At 42.0% G+C, this 24,102-nt stretch overlaps 1 protein-coding gene across 1 annotated transcript; it reads left to right on the forward strand.

The window, feature by feature from the left end:
* Window positions 1–1,897: 1,897 nt before the first annotated feature.
* SQLE (squalene epoxidase) lies at window positions 1,898–20,813 on the forward strand. The gene is made up of 11 exons (XM_013185051.3): window positions 1,898–2,634; window positions 5,072–5,324; window positions 5,606–5,786; window positions 8,453–8,549; window positions 12,762–12,875; window positions 15,285–15,456; window positions 15,761–15,856; window positions 16,442–16,584; window positions 17,692–17,788; window positions 18,141–18,228; window positions 18,986–20,813. The coding sequence occupies exons 1-11, from the start codon at window positions 2,353–2,355 to the stop codon at window positions 19,176–19,178; spliced, it is 1,716 nt and encodes a 571-aa protein (XP_013040505.1). The 5' UTR covers window positions 1,898–2,352; the 3' UTR covers window positions 19,179–20,813.
* Window positions 20,814–24,102: the final 3,289 nt, after the last annotated feature.

The following is a 24,102-nucleotide window of genomic DNA, read 5'->3' on the forward strand; positions in this document are numbered from 1 at the left end:
CGGCTGCATAAATCAGGATCCAGGCTGGGGGTTAACATGGATTTTTGGTATTTGAAATTAAAAGGAACCTGAACTCACTCTAACCTTAAAATCATCATAGCAGCATCTTCATTCACATCACTCTGCTTCAGTTTTCTTAAACACCATCCTTCTTCCTATTAGCTCCTTAAATTTTACTGGTCCTTTGTCCAACTCTTACTAGGTATTTGCATTACCCTGCTTTTATTTTCAGTAGTTTTTGGATCATGTTTGTCAATTGATTTACCTGTCCTAGTCTTCAGAAGGATTGTGTTGGTTTCAGTGAACACTCTCACTTAAAAACTGTGCTGCTGTTCATGCTTGGACCCTGACATGAAATGCCCAGAAGGCTATATATGGTTTAGTTTTGTCTTCCAAAGTACCAAGCAACTCTGTGACACCCAGTTCATAAAACAGGCATTTTAAGCAGGCTTAAGGCACATGAGTGAATTGAACAGAATAAATCAAGTGCAGAGGTATCTAAAAGGTTCAGTCTCAAGTGTTTTAAATATAAAACTTAAATATAAAGTTCAAACTGGGGAAAAGCAGCCTGTGCTTGCCTGCGAACATGGTTTTTACCAGTAGATGCCTATCATTATGGATGTCTCTGTTGCACCAAAGTTCATGCCATAGTTAAGGGGACGAGCACCATCACTGGATAAGACTGAAACTGGTGTCTTTATTATATAGAAAAACCTGTGCTTGATCTCTTTACCTGACACATCTTTACTTTTAGCCTGAGTTAGCTGAGGAATGAACCAAACCCCGTTCTTTTACTGGCTCCCATTTTTGCCTTTACTCATACAAGCCTACCTATTTGTTTTGAGTCCTTTTTTTTTACTGCACAAGATATTGCTAAAAGTTTTTCCCCTCTTCACAATCCGCTGTGGTGCCATTTTGCCACTGCAAGGGTCTCATCTCCTCCCTTGAGCCTGAATGCACTGCTCTATTGGCGTGCTTGGTTTTGGTCGTTCTTATAACAGTTCTGCGTGAAGTGGGGTACTGACATGTTTTATAACTTCGTTGCTTTTGAGTATCATTGTACCGTGTTCACACTCGGCATTGTTTGCTGCCACACCTGCTCAGCTCAAGAACAGTTTGCAGGTTACAGAGAGCACGAAGGACCACTTATGCCTGCTCCTGAGGAACTTAGTGCTAAAAAAGGGATTATTTGTTTTGTTGCGTTGGTTTTACCCAGCCCGAGAAGTAACTCGAGGACCAAAACTCTGGATTCCCCTTCCTGTCTGTGAGTTTGGGGCACGTTATCCTTTTCCCCCATCCCTTGGTTTTACATTTCTGGGCTCAGTTTGCGGCTGACTGGATGGCAGCCATCCCCTGCCCCTCTCACTGCCCTGCAGCCGTACGCCCAGACACTTCTCTTATAAAATAAAAGCCTTAAAACCTCCTCAGGCTGCACAACGCTCCACCCCCTCAGCCCCTCCACCTCCCCTGAGGGGCCCGCGCCCCCGGCAGCGCGCATGCGCGGCGCCGTGAGGCAGCAGCGCGGGAAGCGGGGCTGCCCCCCTCCCTATCCCGTCACCACGGCAACCGCGGTGCGACCGCCCCGCCTCCCGTCGTCACATCGCCCTAGCCGCACGGCGGGCGCAAGCCCCGCCTTCCCCGCCCTCTGATTGGGCGCCCGCCCATAGCGCCATCTCGGCATAGCACCGCCGATTGGCCAGCCGCCGCTGGGGCACGGGGCGCGCGGTGCCGAGGGGGAGGCGGGGCCAGGGGCTCATTAGCATAGCCCCGCCCCCTGGACGCCAGCCCGCTCCCCCCTCCCACCCCTAATCCCCCCCCCCCCCCCCGGGCTGGGACCGGGGCAGGGGACAGGGACAGGGGACAAGGGACAGGGGATAGGGGACAAGGGGACAGGGGATAAGGGGGGGATAGGGGATAGGGGCAGGCTGGGCACAGCAGAGGGGCGGCCCCACAGCCAGGGTAGGGAAGGGAATCATCATAGAGAGAAGCCTTGAGCTTCGTGAGCATCCCTTGTGGCAGCCCAGGTGCTGCAGGCGTTGGTTTTTTTTATATATATCATTTCATTTTTTATTATTTTTTAATTATTATTATTTTTTGAATGCACCGCAGGTGCTGTACAGGTCCTTGGGGATTTTAAGAAGACGTCTGAGGGCGGTTTTTATAGGTTCCCCTTTGGAGCAGGGGCTGGGCTCGCTGCCATCCCCCCCTTCCATCGCGCCGCAAGCCCTGGCTCCGTTTCTCTAATTAATATCTTCCTTAAAAAAAAAAGAAAAAAAGAAACTGATTTGGGGAGCATCAGCCCGCGTTAACGCTCTAAGGGAAGCTGCCGGGAGCGGCGGCCGGCGCGGCACGATGTGGACTTTCCTGGGCATCGCCTCGTTCATCTACGTGTACAAGAAGTGCGGGGACCTGCTGAGCTACGCCAACAAGGAGCTGCTGCTCTCCGCCTTCGTCTTCTTCTCCCTGGGCTTGCTGCTGTCCTACAGGTACCACTTCAGGGGGCCCAGGCAGCAGCGGCAGAAGAGCCACCCGGGGATGCTCTCCGACGTCCTCTCGGCGCTGCCGCTCGTTGGCTTCTTCTGGGCCAAACCCAGCGCGGGGGCTCGGCGGGTCGAGGCACCCAAATCCCGAAAGGTAAACGGGGTCGGGAGGTGGCGGCACGTGGGGTGGGGGTGGCCTCCCCTTGTGCCTTCTGGCTGTGCCCCGGTGAGGGCCGTGAAGGTTGGGGAGGGTTTGTCTTTACGTCCTGGGTGACCGGTGGGTCGTGCTTGGTGTTGGTTTCCGGGGGGCCAAGCGAACAGCGAAAGTCGTTTATAGGGGTTTTGTGAAGTCAAGCGACGTGTGACTGCTCAAGGAAAATGTCGTAGTAAGGGATTTTTGTACGAGCAGAAAGATGTATTCCGTTGCCAGTCTGTTGTGGGGACTGGAGAGAAGCATCTCGTGTGAGGAAGGGCTGCGAGCAGGGGGCGTTCACCAAGGGACTGCCATCGACGTGTGCACATTTCTGAAGGTGCAGAGAGGACGGGGCCAGGCTCTTCTCAGTGGTGCCCAGTGCCAGGACAAGAGGCAACAGGCACAACGTGAACACGGGAGGTTTCATCTGCACACCAGGAAGCACTTCTGTACGGACCAAGCGCTGGCACGGGTTGCTCAGAGAGGCTGTGCAGTCTCCCTCCTTGGAGATCTTCAAAAATTGCCTGGACGTGGACCTGGGCACCCTGCTCTGGGCGTCCCTGCTTGGGCAGATAGTCCCCAGAGATCCATCCCTTCTAGCCTCGGCCTTTCTGTGGTTCTGCGGTCATCATCCTAATATTTCTGCATACAGCAAATTGGTCTGGAGAGCTGCAGATGCACTTATTTGGGAGTTCCTGATAAAATAGTGCCTGCACAGTATTACAGAGCCCAAGCTCAAGTAGCCAGTCTGGTGAGCTGTGCCCAGCACGAGGCTTGCTGTGAGCGCTGGGCAGAGCTGGAGTTTGGCAGCGGTGCTGCAATCTAAGAGCACGAAGTGGACATGCATATGCAGTACCTCTGCGGGTCAGCACTGCTTGGCTACCTGCCCCAGTCCTTCTGGTTATTTTATATCTGAGCACTGACCCCTTGCACAAAAGCACTTGAAACTTTTTGGATGCATGCCCTATGAATTTTTTGGTAGGTTCTGGATTTTATTTGATTTTGCTGGTAAAAGCCTGCCTTTACCCCCATTTCTTGCATTGCTCAAATTCATACTGTTATTTTTGCACTCCCTTGCTGAGTGGTAGATATAAACGTGACACAATGCCCCTAGAAATCCTGGTGCCTGTGTTGTTCTGGCCGTTCATTTCACTGATGTAATCGTATTTTTACTGTTGTCAGCAATGTAGTGCTGAGGCATTTGTAAGAGTGGATTGCACCCCAGGCTTTATTCTAGCCGCTGGAGAAACAACTTGCACGTTTGTGCTGAAACTTTTCTGCACTTTGAAGACTAAGTGATTAAATGCTGTTAGGAGTTTACTGTAACACAGTTGATCTTCAGGTACCAGGTACATGTTAGTTGGTGTGTAACCTGAGGTATGTCAAATCTGGGCAGTTAAGTGCAGGCATATAGCAATTTTGCACGTATTTTGACTGTTTGATGAGCTTTCATTGTAGGACCAGTTCTTGATAACGTTTCCCACATAGCCATTTCTCCTGACATTTTTCCATGCTGAGTATTTCCATTCATGTGTTTTTTTTTTGACACATGGGTTCACTTACGCTAAAATTAGAGAAATACATTTTCCAGTGGATATGGTAACTTTTTAAATGGCTAAGTGCAATGTTCACCGTGTAGTAGGAACTCACTGATACAAAGGCATTGGAATATTACTTTATAGATCAAGAGGATGGGGCAGCCTTGTTTTACTGCCTTTTGTAGGAACTTGACTTTGAGTATATCTGAGACCATGGCTATGTTAATGGTTCCTCTTTGATCAGGATGGCAGTTTTAAGCAGGTATCTTAGAATCGTAGAATGGTTTGGGTTGGAAGGGACCTTAAAGACCACCCAGTTCCAGCCCCCCTGCCAGGGGCAGGGACACCTCCCACCAGCCCAGGTTGCCCAAAGCCCCATCCAGCCTGGCCTTGAACACCTCCAGGGATGGGGCATCCACAGCTTCTCTGGGCTGCCTGTGCCAGTGCCTCACCATCCTTGGAGTCTAGAATTTCTTCCATATACCTAATTTAAATCTACCCTTTTTAGTTTAAAGCCATTTCCCCTTGTCCTAACCCTACAGTCCCTGATAAAGAGTCTTGATTTGTTTGTTTTGTTTTCCCTGCTTGATTTGAGCAACCTGTCCCTGCCTATGGCAGGGGAGTTGCAGCTACGTGATTTTTAAGGTCCCTTCCAACCAAACGATTCTAGGATTTGTTTTTGTTGCATTGTAGAGTACGACTGATTTCATTTTAAACAAAACTTAAACAGGAAGCTGCTGTCCAACCACAAATGCTCTCAGTCTGCTGGATGAAAGTAGAACTAGTCCAAGGTCAGCCCTCTGGAAAGGTTTTGATACAGATATTATCAGCACATGTAACTTTGTCTTTCTTTTCTGCAGGGTAAAATAGAAGTAAACTTCTCAGACATTCATCTGACAGAGACTGCTACAAATACAGCCTTATCACCGCAGTACGATCCAGAAATTATCATTGTGGGTTCGGGTGTCCTTGGTTCTTCCTTGGCCACAGTGCTCTCAAGGGATGGAAGAAAAGTGACTGTAATTGAGAGAGATCTGAAAGAACCCGACAGGATAGTTGGAGAATTGTTGCAACCTGGAGGCTTTAACGCGCTTAGAGACTTGGGTCTTGAAGGTGAGTGCATTTCAAACCGTACCTTTCTCTATTACACAACAGTTACTACACTCAATAATGTTTTTAGAAAAAGCATGCCTACAGGGAAGATGAAGAAATAGATTATCGGTGATGTATATTTGAATTAAAATTAATGGAATTAAAAGCATTTTAAAATATTCTTTCTTCAATGTTTATGTTTTGATTAAGAAAATTGGACTTTACGTAAATAAAAACTTTCAATACATTATTAAGCTTTTAAAAGGCTTTTTAAAACTCTTCTACTGGCTTTTATTTTGCAGATACAGTAGAAGGTATTGATGCGCAAACAGTAAATGGCTACATAATTCATGACATAGAGACCAAATCGGAGGTTGAAATTCCTTATCCAACATCTGAAGATGGCCGTGTAGTGAGCGGAAGGTCTTTCCATCATGGCAAGTTCATCATGGGTCTCCGAAAGGCAGCTATGGCAGAGCCCAAGTGAGTCTCATTGTGATAGTGAATGTCATAGGCTGGATCCTGAGATGCTGTAGCACTGTTCCCAGGGTCAGTGAGGTTCCCTGACCATTTCATTCTGGCCCAACACAGAGGGCTCCAGTGGATGAGACTGAGACAAAGTGACAGTTGTAGTTACTCTTTCTGTTTTCTGTAGATCTATACATGAATGGAGTATACTTCATACATTCACCTTTGGGATAAGTTAATCTTTAAATTTATGGGAATATAGGCCTCAAATATGAGGCAAGATGGTGGCCTGTCCATGTGAGAGAACAGTCCAGGGCTAAAAGTTGATTCTCTTCTACCGATTCTTGCGTTTGATATTTTACCAGAAGCAGCGACCTCTTCTCAGGGAGCGATGCATACAAGGTCTTTGGTAAAGAAATGTATGATACACCTCGTATCATTTCCTCCAGAGGTGTTGTTTATGATTCAAGAAATCAAACTTATTTTGCATTTGCATGTTCTGCTTTTTCTGCTAACAAGAAGTCAAGCAAAATAGCTAGAAAGGAGCACTAAATACCTGGAAGGAGCTACTGCCGGTAACTTCTGCATTTTAGAATCTTGAAGATGCATCCTCTTCACAATGAAGTAAAAAGTAGTGTTTGGTATTTCCACTTTAACTGATCACTTCCTTCTATAAAAGAGATAGAAGGTAACTTTTCTTAAAACAGAATAGATTCTGGATGCTGTTTCTATTGGGTATTGTGTTTTGTTTTTTTCCATAAATACTGCTTACCAGGGAAATACACAAGGCATTATCTTATTTTTACTTTACATGTCTTTATTCTGAACTGGAAATTACTTTCTCTTATCGTAGCTTTTATATGATATGAATTATTAACTTTTCTTGTTAAGGCTTCAAGTTCATTGAAATTTGGACATCTGTTTGTTGAATTTGTGGGAAACTCCAGGAGCTGTACATAAGTTTTTATAAATTTCTGCTTAAAAGATTATGTTTGAGTCACAAATTCAATCTTTATCCCTTCTTCCACACTTTCTTTAATGTTCATTTTGTTCTTTAATGTTCATTTTGAATATGTTTGCTTTCCATTTTCATTATAGTACAGAAAATTGCATGTTAAATCAAGGCTCAGCGGAGATCAAATACTCTTAATAGTGCTGTGACGCTTTGTTTTTCATCTTGTTACTTATGAAAATACAGGGAATAACGACTACTGATTAATATATATTTTTATATTTTTTTATAGTTGTTATTTACTTAAGTGTTTCCTTTTCTGATTCCAGCCCACTATAAAAATAATTCTATGATTCTATATTCTCTTTATCTGTATTAAGAAATATGAATTAATTTCACATGAGTAAAATTGATTCTACGGGGAAAATAGGTAAGGCATCGTTAGTTAATTATTTTTTAGTGGATTAGAATCAGAAAAGGAAGTAAGCACTTCAATAAATGAAATAACAGCTATAGAAGAAATATAAAAGCTAGTAGGATCCACAGAACTGATTCACCTGCTGTTAACTAACAGGTTGCTGCATTCCCTTGCTGTTGAAGTTCCTGTTAGTGTGCTTATGCATGACCATTCGTATTTTGATAAAGCCCACCTGTTTGTTGCCTGGAAAGGTTAAGCTGGTCACTTCCACATCTGACTTGTGAGATTTAACCTGATAGGTGATCTCTGGGAACACCCAGGAACTTGAACTGCTTATGAAGCCCAAGCTTGGCTAAGAAATTTTGGCGCAACTGGCATGTGGATTAGGGCACTCAGCTGGGATGTGGGGGATCTGCTCTGAAATTTCTGTGGTGGCCAGCTGTAGCAAAGACATTAATTCAATCACTCATGTTTCCTTTGAGAGCCTAAAATATCAAGTTGTCGTATTCTCGTATGGGTCTTCATCTTATTTCTTGAAGTTGTGTTCCATCTGGGTACGAAAATATTTGTGAAGTAGAGAGAGTGTCCATTTCGAGCTGGCCTGAACTGCTGGGATCAGGTCTAACAGCTCAGACCCAGCAAGGGATTTAAGTGGGCAGAAACCTAGTTTGTGAAACCCAAATAGCCCTGGTTGGGAGGTATAATGCAAGGGATGCTCCGTTCAAACTCTGATCATAAGCATTATCAGATCTTTACATTTCTGTCCTAAACAGGTTAGGTAGTTTACAGAACTCACAAAGAATAGTCCCAAATAATCTCAATTTTAAAATTAGGTTCCTGTTAATTATTTCAGTGCTGCTTTGGCTCTTGCTCTTCTCTTCTACTTGGAGTTAGGTTGCACTTGGAGTGTCAGCATTTCCCACCGTTCAGCAGAGATGACTCAGCTGGCAGATTTCTGACTGTTATTAGGTGTCGGACTCCTCCCTGTGTCTCTCACATGGCCATGGAACACCTAAGGCAAAACTGGGGATTCTGCTAAGTGGTAGGGTGTTTACGTTGAGCATTATGGTTTTAGAATATCCTCAAATGTCAAGCCAAATGGCCGTGTCGAACTGAAATTAATGACAAGCACTTTTTGACACTTAGAATGGCTTTGGAATAGTGGTCAAGGACACATCTTCATAATATTTAAACAAAATGTGTTGGCAGAGACAAGATTAGTGAAAATCAGGTTTTTCTTCTGTGCCTAGTGCCTTGAAATGCATCCTTAATCCTCTTTCCTTCTGTTCTAACTCCTCTATTTTACTCCAGTGCAAAATTCATTGAAGGGACTGTGTTACAACTGCTTGAAGAAGATGACTGTGTTGTGGGTGTTCAGTACAAGGACAAAGAAACTGGAGATACTAAGGTGAGACAGTTTTCTGTTTTCAACTTTGTTTAACTACTGTGGGAGTAGAATTACATGTATATAGCATTTTAGAAACACTGCTATTTCAGATCAGTGGTGCAGAGAAACTGCAATTACCGAGGAGGTGAAAGCTTTAATAAAGGAAGATTGCTTTCTAGTGGATGCAGTCTTGGCACATGGGAATTCTTTTTATAACTTCTTGTACAGCTTCTGATATCAGTGTCTCCGGAGAATTCAGTTTGTTTTTTCTTTCATACTTGTATGTCTGGAGCTTAAAATCTTTTGAAAGTTACTAATGGAAAAAGCAATGTATTAAGATTCATGCTTTGTCTGTATACAGTGGTCTGCATTTCCACGTATACCTCCGCCATTGACTGAGGTGTCTAAAAGTCAGAATATAGCTATATCCAGTCACTGAATCACAGAAAGAGAATTCTGGCCTATTTCAATTGCATGTGATTGTTCTTTGCCCCAGCTAATGCTAAACTGTTGGCTAAATGCTGTGAAAATATAATAAAAAGTTTAGGAGAGACCAGTCTAGGTAGAGCATACGTTCTGAAGTTCTGGATATACTGCCTATTCTCTAGAAAAGCCAAATTTGAAAATTTCCCATTTGATGGCTTTAAAATTCCTTTGCTGCCTAAAGTTATGTACTAAGTGTGCTCTGATGGGGGAGGCAGGAATCTCCTGTGTTCTGCTGCCCTGCGTACATGATTCAGAAAGCTTCTGAGTAGTTGGCAGATCTGGTTCTAAGCACTTCTAATGAAATCTCTCATCTTTAGATCATTTAGAAATGAAAATGGAAATGGTGATATAAAACCATATGTAGGAGACCATTTTAAAATTACTTGTCCAAGAGGTGGGAGAGCAGATTTTGAGCCTACTTGGGCAAAAGGCATCTCAGCCCACTGTATGGCGGAGTGCTCTAAGTATGAAGCTGTAAGACAGCTGAGGAGAAACACCGTCCTTGGTGAGGTAGCTGGAGGAAAGGGGAGTTCAAGTCCCATTCCTTGGTCTGCCTGTCTTTAAGGTCCTGTGAAATGAATAATAGAACAGTAGCAAGTCCACCGTGGTATAGTAAGCCATTGAATCACACATGCATATTGGAAAGATGGGGAGTTCGGAGGTGGGGAGGTTTTGCAGTTCTGTTTTTGTGTGGCTTTGTTTGTTTGTTTGTTTTTTCCACATCCAATTGGCTCAATCATCCAGAAATACAGAAGACTTTTTTTGTCACGGGGAGAAATAGTGAATGTTTTGCTTGGAGATTTTTTAAGTTTTACACATTTATGGATTTTATTGTTGTAATTTTAAATATGACCTATTTGACCAGTGGTAGGGTGACCAGTGTTTTAGCTGATAATATTTCTGAGAGCATGGATGTTGTTCTTAGAGCCTTGAGTTTCCCGTCTGTACAATGGGGATAAGCAAATTCACATTTTGCTTTGAACGTTGATGTTCCGTGGCTGGAAAGAGTTACATTATTTGCTGTCCTGTATAGCCTTTGATTATAGAAATGTAGGAAACACGGAAGAATTTTTTATCAGAAATTTCTTACACCATCTGTTAATTTTTACAGCTGGGGAACTTCTTACAGGGCAGGTGGGGGAGAGCCTGTTTCTGTCCCTTAGCCTGCTCTCATAAGGAAAGGAGGATTATGTATGTTGTATGTCTGTGCTTTTCTATTCTCCACATCCCCAGTCTCCATCACGTTACCTTTGAGGTTTTTGTTCTGTTACATGAGGTTTAATTCAGCCAGCATGATAAAAGTCAAGTTATAAAATTTATCAAAAAGAGGCAATTAAACAGAGGAAAGGTCTTAGTATGTTGACTGTGGAAAAACAGTAGTATGAGTATTCAGCTCATTAAACAACAGGGAATCCATATGGGCAGGAGACCTTGCTCTAATTGCAGGAATAATTAGAGCTTGCAATTATCCATAGGAAAGAGGTTATGTTAGCTCTGTCTCTTCGACTGTTTCTAAACTCACTTCTGTAAGCTCAAAGACTAGAAACATGTATATTATTCAGGGATATAAATATATTTTAAAATATATATTATGTATATATTTACTCAGCTCTACTCTCCTCTCATTTTCTCCAAGTTCACACAGAAAAAGATGTAAAGATCATGTCACACAAGTGACTGAGTCCCACTGCTGTGCAGGAGAGAACTGCTCATAGAGGAACTCATTCCATGTAGATGTAGAATTCACATGGTGCCTGCATGGGGCTTAAGTGGCAAGGGTTTGGTTAGCAGGAGGCTGCAGGGGTGGCCTCTGTGAGAAGAATCCAGCAGCTGCCCCGTGTTAGATAAGGGCCAGTTTCAGCCGGCTCCGAAGGGGCCCACTGCTATCCAGAACCAAGCCAATGAGCGATGTTGTTTGCACCTCTGTGCGAGCAGGTTTAAGAAAGGGAAAGAAAAAACCTGCTGTACCATAGGAGCTGGGAGAGAGGGGTGAGAAAATGTGAGAAGCAGCCCTGCACCCCCAAGGTGAGTGCAGCAGGAGGGCAGGAGGTGCTCCAGGCACGCAGCAGCAGTTCCCCTGCGGCCTGTGGAGAGGCCCCTGGTGGAGCAGGCTGTCCCCCTGCAGCCCACGGGTCCCACACGGAGCAGATCTCCACGCTGCAGCCCGTGGAGGAGCCCCCGGTGGAGCAGGTGGATGTGGCCTGGAGGAGGCTGCGGCCCATGGAGAGCCCCCGCAGGAGCAGGCCCCGGGCCGGAGCTGCAGCCCGTGGAGAGGAGCCCACGCAGGAGCAGGGGGGCTGGGGGGAGCTGCCGCCCGTGGGGGACCCGTGCTGGAGCAGTTTGCTCCTGGGGGATGGACCCCGTGGGACGGAGCCGTGTGGGAGCAGTTCCTGAAGAGCTGCTGCCTGTGGGCAGCCCCCGCAGGCTCAGTTCGGGCAGGACGGCATCCCGTGGGAGGGACCCCACGGAGCAGGGGCAGAGAGGGACCGTGAAGGAGCAGCGGAGGTGAAGTGTCAGGGACTGACCGCAGCCACCATTCCCTGTTCCTCTGTGCTGCTTGGGGGGAGGAGGTAGGAGAGGGTGGATGGTGTTTTCAGTTGTTTTCAATTTCTTGCTGTTCTAGTCTGTTAGTGATAGGTAATAAATTTTATAATCTCTCTACTGTGAGTCTGTTTGCCCGTGATGACGACTGTTGTGTGATCTCCCTGGCCTTATCTCAACCCTTGAGCCCTTTCCTTTGTATTTTCTCCCCCTTTCCCTTTGAGGAGGGGGAGAAAGAGAGCGCTTGTGGTGGAGCTCGACTGCCCAACTGGGTAAAACCACCACAGTGCCTCACCAGACGCTTCTGTCCAATAGTAATAATGAAGCATGGCATGATTTTTTTTTTTTTTGGGTTGTAGATTACAAGCTGGAAGCTTAAAAGGCAAATTTTTTTTTCTGCTCATGCCAAATGTGTGAAGACAAAGAACTAAGGCTCATTATAAATCTGTATATCAGTGATGTATATTCAGTGATTTAACTGCAAATGGCAATGAGAACTCTGTACATAGAGGAAAGAAACATCTACCTGTAAAAGCTTTCCCGTTCTGGTGTTACAATGTTACCATCACAATAAAATGCTTAAAAATATATTTTAATAATCAGAATAATTCGTTTATGTTAGGGAACAGTGTATATATTAAACATTAGGAACTTGTGCATGCGTTCAGGCAGAACCTAATCTGTTTACTCAGTTTTTATTTTGTATTTTCTCTATATACAGTATTTCTGTTTATAGTTCCTAAGTGTACTAGGAACTGTTCAGAGTCCACTGCTTGTTCTTTTAATGAAGACCTGGGCATGTTGACTGTATTTGGGTTTATTACACTTTGGTTTGTTTTTGTTTAGTTGCATATGAGTGGTTCTTTCATTAATTTTTTTTTTCCTGAAGAGCATTTTAGGCTGAATCAAGCAATTATTCTATTTTCTTGTCTATTTTATTGGAGTTCTGACACAATCCCCATAACTGTATTATGCGATTGCATGTCTAAAAAAGCTGAAGAATATTGTTGGGCTAAATTTCAGAATAAATAGTTTAATATCAAGATGAGGAAAGCAGAAGTATTTTATAAGTGTCGTCTGTGGACCTCTTACATGCTTATTGTTTTGAAGACCATCTAATGGGCAATTGATAAGGAGGGCTTGAGAGTTGTTTCCCGTTGTTCTGAAACAAAATTGAAAATATCCTGTCTTTCTGTTATGCTGCAGGAACTTCATGCACCTCTTACTGTTGTGGCGGATGGACTTTTCTCCAAATTTAGAAAAAACTTGGTCTCCAGCAACGTTACTGTTTCATCCCATTTTGTTGGTTGCATTTTGAAGGTAACTTTTGTGTATTACTGCATACAAGCCAGTATGCTACCTCTTCTTAGTGCGGGTCTGGATTTCACTGAATTATCTTTTATTAACTTTGTTGTGAACTGAGAAATGAGAAGAATCTCAGAGTTTTACAAAGGCCATGCAGCATCCAGGCGTTCTTGGAAAGATCATTGCGAGGTGGTACCAAAAACCACCATTTAGTGTATGTGGTTCGGAAATTGATTTTACCCTAAAAGGGGGCCAAGCATGTGTTTTGGGGGTACACAGGTCACAATAAGCATTTCTTGGAACACCTTTTTTTTGTTAATCTGTTGTTATCAACAGACCCAATCTGCAGTTATTAATGGCAGATAACTATTCATGCACAGCACGTGGAGTTATTCACTCGTGTACCTGGCTCTCATATTCAAAGTTGCTTGGCTGGGGCAGTGCTTAGGAGGCCAAACCTGGCTTTGCACTCAGGAGCAGAGGGTTGTAGTGATAACCCAGGAGCTTCTGAGTGGTGTTTGGAGAGTGCCCCGGCTGTACATATTCCTGCGTGTATAATAATGTATTATTAGCTCCTCTGGATCAACAGGATTGCTGGTCTCCACCGGCTGTCTATTTGTCCTTGGGAAATGTTCACACGCTTTCTTTCCAATACCTCTTTGGCCTGTTTGTTTGGTGGTGTTTGTTTTGTTTTGTTTTGTTGTTTGATTATTTTTTCCATCCAAATGTATAGGTACCTATAGAACCCATTAATATGAGCTCGTATGGAAGGGGAGTTTATAGTAGAGCTTTGTAAAATGAAAGAGGTGTTCAGAAGTCTGTGAAAGGAGATTTATGCAAGAAATACTTTAATCAAATGTAATTGCAGAGTTACAGAGGTTTACATAGGTAGAGAATATTTCTATGAAAGACTTAAGCACTCTTTGTTAAAGCAACTATTGACACTTTGTTGTAAGGATTATCCTGAATTCTAATATTAAATGTTTTTCAACAGAATTAGTTAGAACAGTGCTTTTAAATATTTCTTCAACTATTCTATCAGTTTCTGTGTCACTTTGAGAAGTGCTTGGAAATTTGCATCTCTGTTTTTTAACTCTTAAATTATTGATGTATATTGAGCTGTCCCATCTCTGGGATAGCTGAACTTGCTGTGTCAGATTTAGCATATTTGGTACAAGTATAGGTCAGATTTTCAAAACATTTAAATAACTGTGAGCCATATTTTTTTTTACATGAATATTGTGGTTAAAAGTTGGATTAACACCAAACTCTGCTCTTAAAGCCAGAAATCTAATTAATTAATTAATAATCTAACTAATCTGTAGTTGAGCAAGAGAGGGTTAAACAACTGGATTAGGTTTCAACATAGCTACTTTACACTGAGCACTGGATCAGATTATGGAAAATACTGAAGGCAAAAAAATGTTGCAGTATCTCACATAAGCCTTTGCTATGCGTGCACTGGCTCTAATCTGTGGATTAGAGGTAGGCACTGCTGGAACCTACTTTGTGAAGTTGTTACTCTGGATATGGGTGTTTTGACTAGTTTATGTTAAAATATCTATACTGAAGATAGTGATACACTCTTTTTTTCTGCGGTATTGTTATTGTTTAGACACTTGTTCAGGGAGCAAAGACCTTGAGTTTTAGATATCCTAGCAGCTGTGGGTCAAACCACCTGTGTTTTATATCCCAGAAAAATACCCAAACTGTGCTTCTGCCTAAAAATGGGGTACCTTGTAACCGGGTACATATAAACTTTCAGGATCTATAAATGTAAGTGGAAAAAGTGTGAATTCAGGTTGGTAGCTCAATGGCTGACTGTGTTGCCCTCCAAGGCTGCTGTGTTAACCGTTGGATTAACAATAAAAAATAATCAAGGGAGAATGAACCAAAACTACAGAACTTCCACTGGACTCAGAAGTCTGAGTTGGAGGAGAAGCTTCAGCACCTTTGGGGTCCTTATCCCTATAATTATTGCTGCATAACTGCCTTCTCTTTCTCTACTTTTGGAAACTTGGTTAAGCATGAGGACTGTAGTCGTCTACAGATTAGTGTATTTCTTTCCCTCCTATGGCTTTCGTCATAGAGGTAAAAATGATCTTATGAAAAGCTACTACACTGATTACATTACAGCTTTCCAACAGCATGTTTTAAATACTAGTGAGATTTTCAAATGACATGTATAACATGTATTTTAGTGAATATTAAAATGTGTTGCCAAAAGAATTGTAACTACACGGAAGTTCAGAACTTTCCCCTTAAGAACACTTTTATTGTTCATTTAAAGAAAAAAAATAATATGAACTTAATATTGATATGGGATTTTATTTTGAAGTATGTCAGAAAATGGTTTTGTGTATCTCAAGTTTAGCATCCTTTCATTAACTGATTTCAATCCTTCTCCCCCTTTTTCTTTTTAAGGACGCATCACAGTTTAAAGCTAATTATGCTGAACTTGTTTTAGCTAAAACTAGTCCAGTACTAATCTATCAGATTTCTTCAACTGAGACTCGAGTCCTTGTTGATATTCGAGGGAAAATGCCAAAAAACTTAAAAGAATATATGATTGAGAACATTCATCCACAACTACCTGGTAAGTTTAGAAAGCTTTTATGAAATCCTTTCATGATTGTCCCAATTAGAGTCTGCCAATTAGAGGCACGCTTCCTTCAATCCATTGAACCATGTATTTGTTTTTTTTTTTTCCACATGTACAGTTACTGTTTCAGTAAATGTTCACACTTAGATTTTACTTCAAGTAGCAGTTTGTTCAGTTGACCTCCATGAGTTTAGAAGTTTGGAAGGATTACATCTCTGACAAGAGGTTAAAATGAGTTGTGTGCAAATTATTTAAGATTCTACCTAAGTATTGTAACTGAAAAAAATGGCTATTGCAGATCACCTGAAGGAACCATTTTTAGCAGCAGTTCAGAATGATCGTTTAAGGACTATGCCAGCAAGCTTCTTGCCTCCTTCAGCTGTTAACAAAAAAGGTGTGTATTGTGAAACAAAGGGGGTGAGAGGATGGCATTATAAACTTCTGGGACTTAAGGCCGTGTTTTCATAGATGTATGCTTTTTGCTCAGTACAAATATTTCATCCTTTTATGAAAAAGATAATGGTTTGCATTTGGCAAAATGTATGCATTTGGCAAAAATGTATGCATTTGGCACAATTTAACTAGAATGTTTATTTATACACAAAACTTTAAATCAATGTCTGCTTCATTTTTTAACTTTAAATAACTCAGTTGCTCATGCTTATGTAAGTTTGGTCTTTTTAAGGAAAACTTGGTTTTAAAAAAAGAAAGAAATTACCTTGAACTCTATGTATGTGTATTCTTCGATATACACATATGCATACATATGGGGGAAAGTATTTTGAACTTTAAGTTTTTAAATCTGTTAAAGTAAGGACATCTCTTTTTTCCCCTTTATATTTATTTTTTCTCAGTTCCTAGTTATTCATCTTATTTTCTGACGGGACTGAATTCTCAATAAGCTTGGTAACAGAGGGTTTGAGTTCTAAGATTATACAGTGATTGTGCAGTAGCCCATTAATCTTTTTCTTCTACTTAGGAGTTCTTCTTTTGGGAGATGCATATAATATAAGACACCCTCTGACTGGTGGAGGAATGAGTGTTGTTTTAAACGATGTCAAAATATGGAGAAGCTTGCTCCAGGATATTCCAGACCTTTATGAAGATTCTGATGTTCTTAAGGTGAAGCTTTCTTTTGGACTTAGTTTAGGCAACTTTTGTTCCACTTAAGGTGACACACACTTAAGTTTTATGCATCAGAGGGACGTGTAAGTTATCAGTGAGTCACAGCTCTTCATAATTCATACAAATCATGCGTTAGGCATGCATCAGTAACAGCTATGATTACTGAGTGCTATGGCTGTGAGGCAGATACAAGACAGCTTACTGATCAGTCTCGTTTTGCTTCAGGAGACTGTGCTGTGTCTAGTCATCGTGCTTTGCTAGCGCAGTACCTGATGTTCCTGCATTGGTAGTGTTTTTCTTAATGTAGAGTGAGCTCAAATGGGATGGGTTTGGGTGGGTTTGCACCATTACCTTGCATGAGTGTACTTAGAGAATAATGAGCATGTACACCTAGTTTGTCAAGGTGCCTTTTGACGCTCCACCAGCCTCTTGCCTGCCACATTAGTCTCACAGTAGAGAGTTAGAAGACATTCTTCTTGCCCAGAAATCTGCACCATCGCTAAGATTTAGACCCCAAAAATCCGATCAGTGGATGATAAGATTTCTGATTTATTTGTTTACCATTTTTGATCAGGGCAGGCATATTGACTTGGCTAAATGACAGCCAGAATAATTATAGACCACAAATAAATTATTCAAAAAAGTTTTATGTTTTTGTTTTGTTTTGTTTGTTTGTTTGTTTTGAAGTGAGAAACATTTAAAAGGAATGTCAGGACAATACAGCACTTACCTGACCAAATGCAAATACCCATATCTCAGCTGATCACCTCAGACTTTCAGTTGTTTTCTATTTATTCTCAGCCAACAGGGAGAACTAAGCAAGTGTTATCCTTTCACTGCCTGAATTACTCCAGCCAACTACCATAGGATGAGATGAAGCATACCCTGAAACTGCCCTGTTTTTTCTATATTCAGTGTCAGAGGAGCCACATAACTGGTTTAACAAATATCCAAAGTCCCTTAATGACCTAGCTCGGAACATACCTAGTGTATCTCTAAATCCACTCTGTGTTTTCACATGGCTATGACTCATATCACCTACTTAGAAATCACTTCAATGCTGTTCTGTATTGCCTGATATAAATGTATTTTTTCCTTTTGCAGGCAAAAAAATCATTTTACTGGTCAAGAAAAAAGTCTCATTCTTTTGTAGTGAATGTTCTTGCCCAAGCACTTTATGAACTTTTTGCTGCCACAGACGGTAAATATATTTTAAAGATAACTTCTGATTAATTCAAATTTGGTAAATAAGTATGTCTGGGGAGGGAATGTGTATGTATATCAGCATATGAGTATGTGTTTGTGTTTATATCGATAACAAAAGACAAAATATCTGAAATCACTTGTTCTTGTGTCAGTATTCAGAAACATGTAGATATTCCATAAGATTAACCTTTACTTAAATAAAACCATGTCCAAATCCAACTGAATTTAACAGAGCAACAGCTACCAAAGTGTCGCAATTGTGGATTTTATATCCCTGTTGCATTTGCTGAAAAAGTTTTCGGTATCCGTTGACTGTATTTGTTGAGTCATTTTAATTCGTTTTATAGATTCCTTGCATCAGCTGAAGAAAGCCTGTTTCCATTACTTCAGACTTGGTGGAGAATGTGTCTCGGGACCTGTTGGATTGCTGTCTGTGTAAGTTCAGTGCACTGATAATAGTTTATGTCAGCCAGATCAAGCATTGTGAGCTTCTGTTAGAATTTGCTTTGCTCCCAGTCAGTCAACTTTGCGTGGGGGGAATGGTCAACACGAGCCAATGTTTTCAGGGTCATACTAAAGTTTGGAGCTTTATTAGAAGCCACGTCTTCTCTGCCTTTTTTAGCTTTCTTAAAATTGCCTCTGAAAGCTAGAGAGAAGTTTATATAGGTGGCATGGAAGGTTGAGTGAGGAGCTGGTGGAGGTGTTTCATGCTTGACAAGTTGAGAGTAGTGACAGGTGAGGTCTCCCTCAGTGAGCAAAAGGAACAGGGAAACAGGTAACTATCAAGGTGTTTTTGAATGACCCCTCAAACTGGTGAATGCACAATAAATCGTTCTCCTTTGAACATGTGAAAATGTGTGCATTTATATTTATCCCGTTTTGGAATGAGAGCTAAAACTGGCAGAGCCTGTATAGCCTCCTGGGAGCTGCTAAAGACAGATACACCCTTGCTTTCTCTTCACGTCTGTGTATTGGCTAACCTCTGGAAGGGAATACAGGGCGTGTAGCAGCTCCAAGATGATCAGACTTACTTATTTACTTACTTTTAGTTGGGATCACATCAGGATCACAGCTGCCTACATCAGAAGATTGTGCGTAATCTTAAGGAGACGGCTCAATTTGTAAATTGAAAATTCGACGATGATTTTTTGTTCTGTTTATTTACATGTTTTATCTCTCTGTTTTTATACAGGTTATCTCCTAAGCCAATGGTACTGATTGGCCACTTCTTTGCTGTGGCGCTATATGCTGTTTATTTCTGCTTTAAGTCAGAGTCCTGGATTACCACACCTCGAGCATTTTTCAATAGTGGAGCTGTACTTTACAGGAGTTGCTCTATAATATTTCCACTTATTTACTCTGAAATGAAATCCCTAATCTATTAAGGGGAAATGACTGGAAGAAGAAAACATGAAGATCACGATGCCTTTAAAATCTTTGGACATGTACTATTTAATATTATGTTTTCTTCAAAATGCAATTTCCTTGATCAGGATTTGACTTAATTTTGGTTTTGTGGTTATATACATATATATTATATGTAAATATTCTTTCCTTTGCAATTAAAATTCAAAGAGGAGTTAGCTGTTTACAAGAACTATAATTAAGTGTTGACATATGGTAGACAATTGCCAGTTTTGTCAGAATTTCACCCCTCGCTTTATCCATTGCAGACTGCACCACTAATATTAATAAACTGAAAAATGAAAACTGTAAACCATATGCTGCTATTATCCTTCATGCTTTTTTCTGTTCAATAGTTCCATAAAATATTTCTTCATTTCTGTGAAATACTGTAAGAAAATTCTTGATTTGGGTTATTTCATTAGGCTTTGCCTCTGTTCTTTTTCATTTGCAGCTAAGATGCTAGTATGCTGACACTTAAAAGGACACTAAGGAATTTCAGCTTTTGAAATGTCACTGTATCTTTAATGTCAGTCACTGTTGCAAATGCCACATTGCTCTTCGGAAATCATTCTTTACACCAGAATTACTTTAACCAAGTACTAATCAAACCACGGTCATGTTGGCTACTGCATTGCACCCAGGTACTGAAAGCACATGTTTTTTGAAACTTTCTTCCCATCTCACTTCCTTTTAAAAACTTCAAGGTTTTGTTTTGTCTTGCTTGGTGTGTTTGCCACTAACTGAAGCACAGTAACAAACTGTGTCCACTGAAACTTCAGTCCAGGCTGTTTCCAGTAGACAGTAATCGTTAATATTACTTCTAAAAATTGTGAAGTACCATGAAAGTGTCCTTTTAATACTTGGAATATATTTTTTTCTTCCTGTAGAAATTGCTGCATGTTACTTGAGAGTCCATGTATTCCACTGTTGGTCAATATTCCTCTCGATGTTACCTTAACCAGTATGCTTTCTTTTGCTCTTGCGTTCTTCCATTTTTTCCTTACCTTTCTTACGATTGCTTTGTGTATCACCCTGTGGCTTTCCTATTTTGGCTTGCCTAAACAATCATGCATTGGTGCAGCCAAGAGTTTAGAGAGCAGCAACATTATGTTCTTCTGTACTTAAAACTTTGGCTATATGTTTTGAAAATGACAGATTGCATAAGCTGTATATAAGCCTACATTTTATGTTGGATTGTGGAAAAAAAATCTGTGGAGGGGATTTTTTATTATTTTATCTGTCAGTTACTTCAAATGACCAAGTTTTTTTCTAGAAGAGACAAAATGTATATATTTTTCTAACCATTATCACTTTTGATACCCTCTTGAAATTAAATATAAACACATTCATGATGCATGTAAACTTTAGGGTAAGGTACTAATATTTTCAGATATCATTATTCATGGTAACTAAATGATGCCCCTTTAAGGCTATACAAAGTTCACAGAATTTATACAAGTGTTTTCAAAATTTGTGACAATTTTTAAAAGATTGACTACTTTTTCTATTCCTTAATATTATTTGTAGTCACTCTTTTTAAATTCAAGGATAAACAGTCCTGAGCCAAATACACACCCTCAGTTAATTTAAATAAAATTTTGTATCTGTAGATTTTTCTTGTGTATCTCTGGATAATGAGCTTTAATTAGGTTCTGATTTATCAGGAAATACCAGTGTGCTTAGATTTACATATATGTTTAAGCACTTTTTTTTTTTTTTTTATAATTTTCCCTTGAACCCAGTGCGTGGTTAACTGTCTTTGTGGTAGGGGTAAATATTGTTGTGGAGGAGAGAAAAATCATGGGTATACATCTAAGGAAGAGCAACCTGAAACTGAGACTCATTACTGACTACATACTTTTATATAGTTATATAAGTTATTTAAGCTATATATAGTTATATGAACTATATAGTAGTGAGGTTGTAGATTTAAAAATAAAAAAGGCAACCAAACGTTGCTAGTGGGGGGGGGAGGAAATAGGAATCCAGTTGCCTTCTCTGCTCTTCAGTGGCTTGGTTGTAGTGTGGGGAGCTGAGTGATGCATTGGAGTGTCACATTTCTTGGAGCTTGTCTGAGAAATTTGTGTTGCGTAGGTTAAGTGTTCTTGGTCTTCTGGGGATTGTTCCGTTTTGAACGTGTTCTTTACTGGAAAATACGTGGGGCAATGAAACTTTCTAATGGCAGCTTTAAAAGTCGTTGGTGTGGGATTTCACGTGAGGAGTGATAACTTCTTGCTCTGTGCGAGTGTTTGGTGCCTCCTCTCGCTCCAGTGCAAGGAAGCATAAGGCAGGGTAGTGGTGGTTTTCCTTCCTTCATTCTCTTTAATCACCTGGAGCACAGAAACTACCTGATTAGTCTTGGGTCAGCCGCTGGATTTTGTGATTTATAACTTGACCATCCTGACAGCGGTAGTAAAATGTGCTGTTAGATATCTCCAGCATAATTATAGTGCCTCTCTGGGGAATGATATGAGCAGAGGCTTAAATATTCTGCTCTGCAGCTGAAGCGAAGAGGAGCACATCATTTCCTGTAGATGTAAACGCTTTGTAAATGTCTGAAGAGCACTCGAAGGCTGTACTCTTAGGACTATCCCGCTGATATCTGCAGTACGTTCAGGTGGGCATAAAGCAGTAACGAGAAACAGGGTACTGCCCAAGCTCTGTTCCTGTTGAACGGCGACTTGGTTTTGAATAGGGACGCTTGAGCTTGGTTATAGTTGCTCCCTCCTGATGATGTCGATGTCTGTGTTGTCTCTCTCCTCCATGCTCAGGTCATACGCCCCTGCTCCCCCATCCCTGCTGCTCGGTTTTCTGCTTTCTGCTCCACACGGCAGCCAGAAGGATGCCGCACACTGCAGGAGAGGTAGGAGAGCTGTGCTGAGTTGTTGCCGTGCGGGTTTCCCATATGAATATGGGTTTCCCGTATGAAAGCTGTTACCTGGGCTACTTCAAAGGCTGCTCACATCTCCTAAAACCTACATGTTGGTGTTTACTGTAATACCGTTGATGAACACAAATCGTTCTGTGTAAGTAAGGCCGTAATTTATGCCTGGCTCGCTGCACTTCTCCATACTGCTGTCTGGAACCAGCTTTTGTGTTCAGGACAAAAGCAAAGTCCGTTCAATCCTGAATAAATATGGGCAGTTGATAAATTATGCATCCTGAAATTCGGGCTTGCTCAGCATGACATTACTACGCGGAAAACAGCGTCAGCAGTTCCTAAATTGCTCCCTTTGGAGTGCCGCAGAGCTGTGCCAGCCCCCGCGTTGTGCACGGTGAGCAGCAGCGCGACAGAGCTTGCTGAGATGAAGTTGTTCAAGGTACTGAAAATAAAAGCTGATGGGGTATTTTGAGGAGTAACTGGAATCCGTCACTGTGAGGAAAGTAACATAGATCAGAAAAGGAGGCCTGATGCTGGACTCCAGCTGTAAGTGCTGAGGAACGAGGTGCTGCAGTCACCGTGACTCATCCTCCCCAAGCTTCTGCTCAGTTTGCAGCAGCAGCCAGAAAGGTAAACAGGATGCTGGAAACTGTTAGTGGAGGACTATAGGAAAAAAAAGCATGGGGAAAAAAAAAAAAAAATCAGCATGAAATGAACCTCTGCACCAAGTGGTATGTGTCACCAGGAGCTAATGATGCTTTGGGCAGAGTCAAGAGAAGCTGGAGTGAAGCTTTGGGCTTTGCCGGTAGCATTTTCAGAGGGTTAAGAGATAGCGAAGAGCCATGGCTGAAGGATTTCAGGTTTTCAGCCTGGTTTTAGAGCCGGTCTTCAAGCAAGGGTTACCAGGCCGGCCAGGCAGAAACAACACAGCCGGGAACCAAGTGCTGAGCTGGAGCGCTTGTTAATGACACGGCGAGCAATTGCGGAGAAGCACCCACACAACTTAGTGGGGCGTGTTGCGTTCTCATACCTCATTTAGAAACGGTTCCACCTATGCTATCGCAGTGGGTAATTTGTTTTTCCATGGGAACTTTTAGGTTTTCTCCATCTCGATACCTCGTTTACTTGTGGGCCGCTCTAAGGCAACTATTGCTTTTTCAGGTTTTGAGGCACAGCTAGTTTCCTTCAGAAATTAACTTTGCCTCTAGATTAACAACAGGGGGTAGGGGTCCGTGGTCCCACCCGGGGCTTGTTGGCACGAAGGTGAGATGTTGGCCTCATCTCCACTGGGAGATGCACCAGGGCAATGGCTGTTTGTCCCCCTGCACTGGGAGCACCCTGTCCTTAATGGTCCTGGCACAGGGCGGCTTGCGCAGTACCAGGCATCTTCTGGGTGTGATTCGGAGGGGAAGGGAGTTAGCCTGGAGTAGGGATCATTGCCAGTGCTGGGTGGGTCAGGCTGCCCCGTTTTGGGTGTGAGGGTTGTGAGGAATGACTAGCCACGCTGTGTCAGATCAGAGAATGGGTCCTGACATGTTTTATGAACTTTATAGAGTGAACACGGAGATCCTGGGCCCAAACGTCCACGTGGGGCTTGCCAGGCACAGCTCTGAGCCCAGGAGCCACTGGTTCACCTATACCCTTTGTGTGGGAAGTATGGCAAAAACATTTCCCTCACCTATATTTCAGCATACATAGAAACCTGCTATTATGTTTTATGTTATGAAGCCCTGCTACCTTCGTTGTGACTGGAGATATTTGCTGCCTCTGTGTTTTCTGTGCTAGGACAATCATTTTACCGCGTGCTTTGTCCTACGATCTGCTGGAGGAAACTCTTGCAGAAGAGGATACAAATGGCAAGAAATCGGTTGCTATTTTGAGAACGTGGTGGGCATTGCTTTGACCTTGAGCCATTTTTGCTTTGCTTTTCGAAATGTGTGGGAGGCAGTGTCATCATCGGGTGGTGGATTGAAATGCCATTCATTGACAATGATTGTGCTTCAATGCACATCCCTCTGCAG

This window comes from Anser cygnoides, chromosome 2 (assembly GCF_040182565.1).
Source record: "Anser cygnoides isolate HZ-2024a breed goose chromosome 2, Taihu_goose_T2T_genome, whole genome shotgun sequence".
NCBI lineage: Eukaryota > Metazoa > Chordata > Aves > Anseriformes > Anatidae > Anser > Anser cygnoides.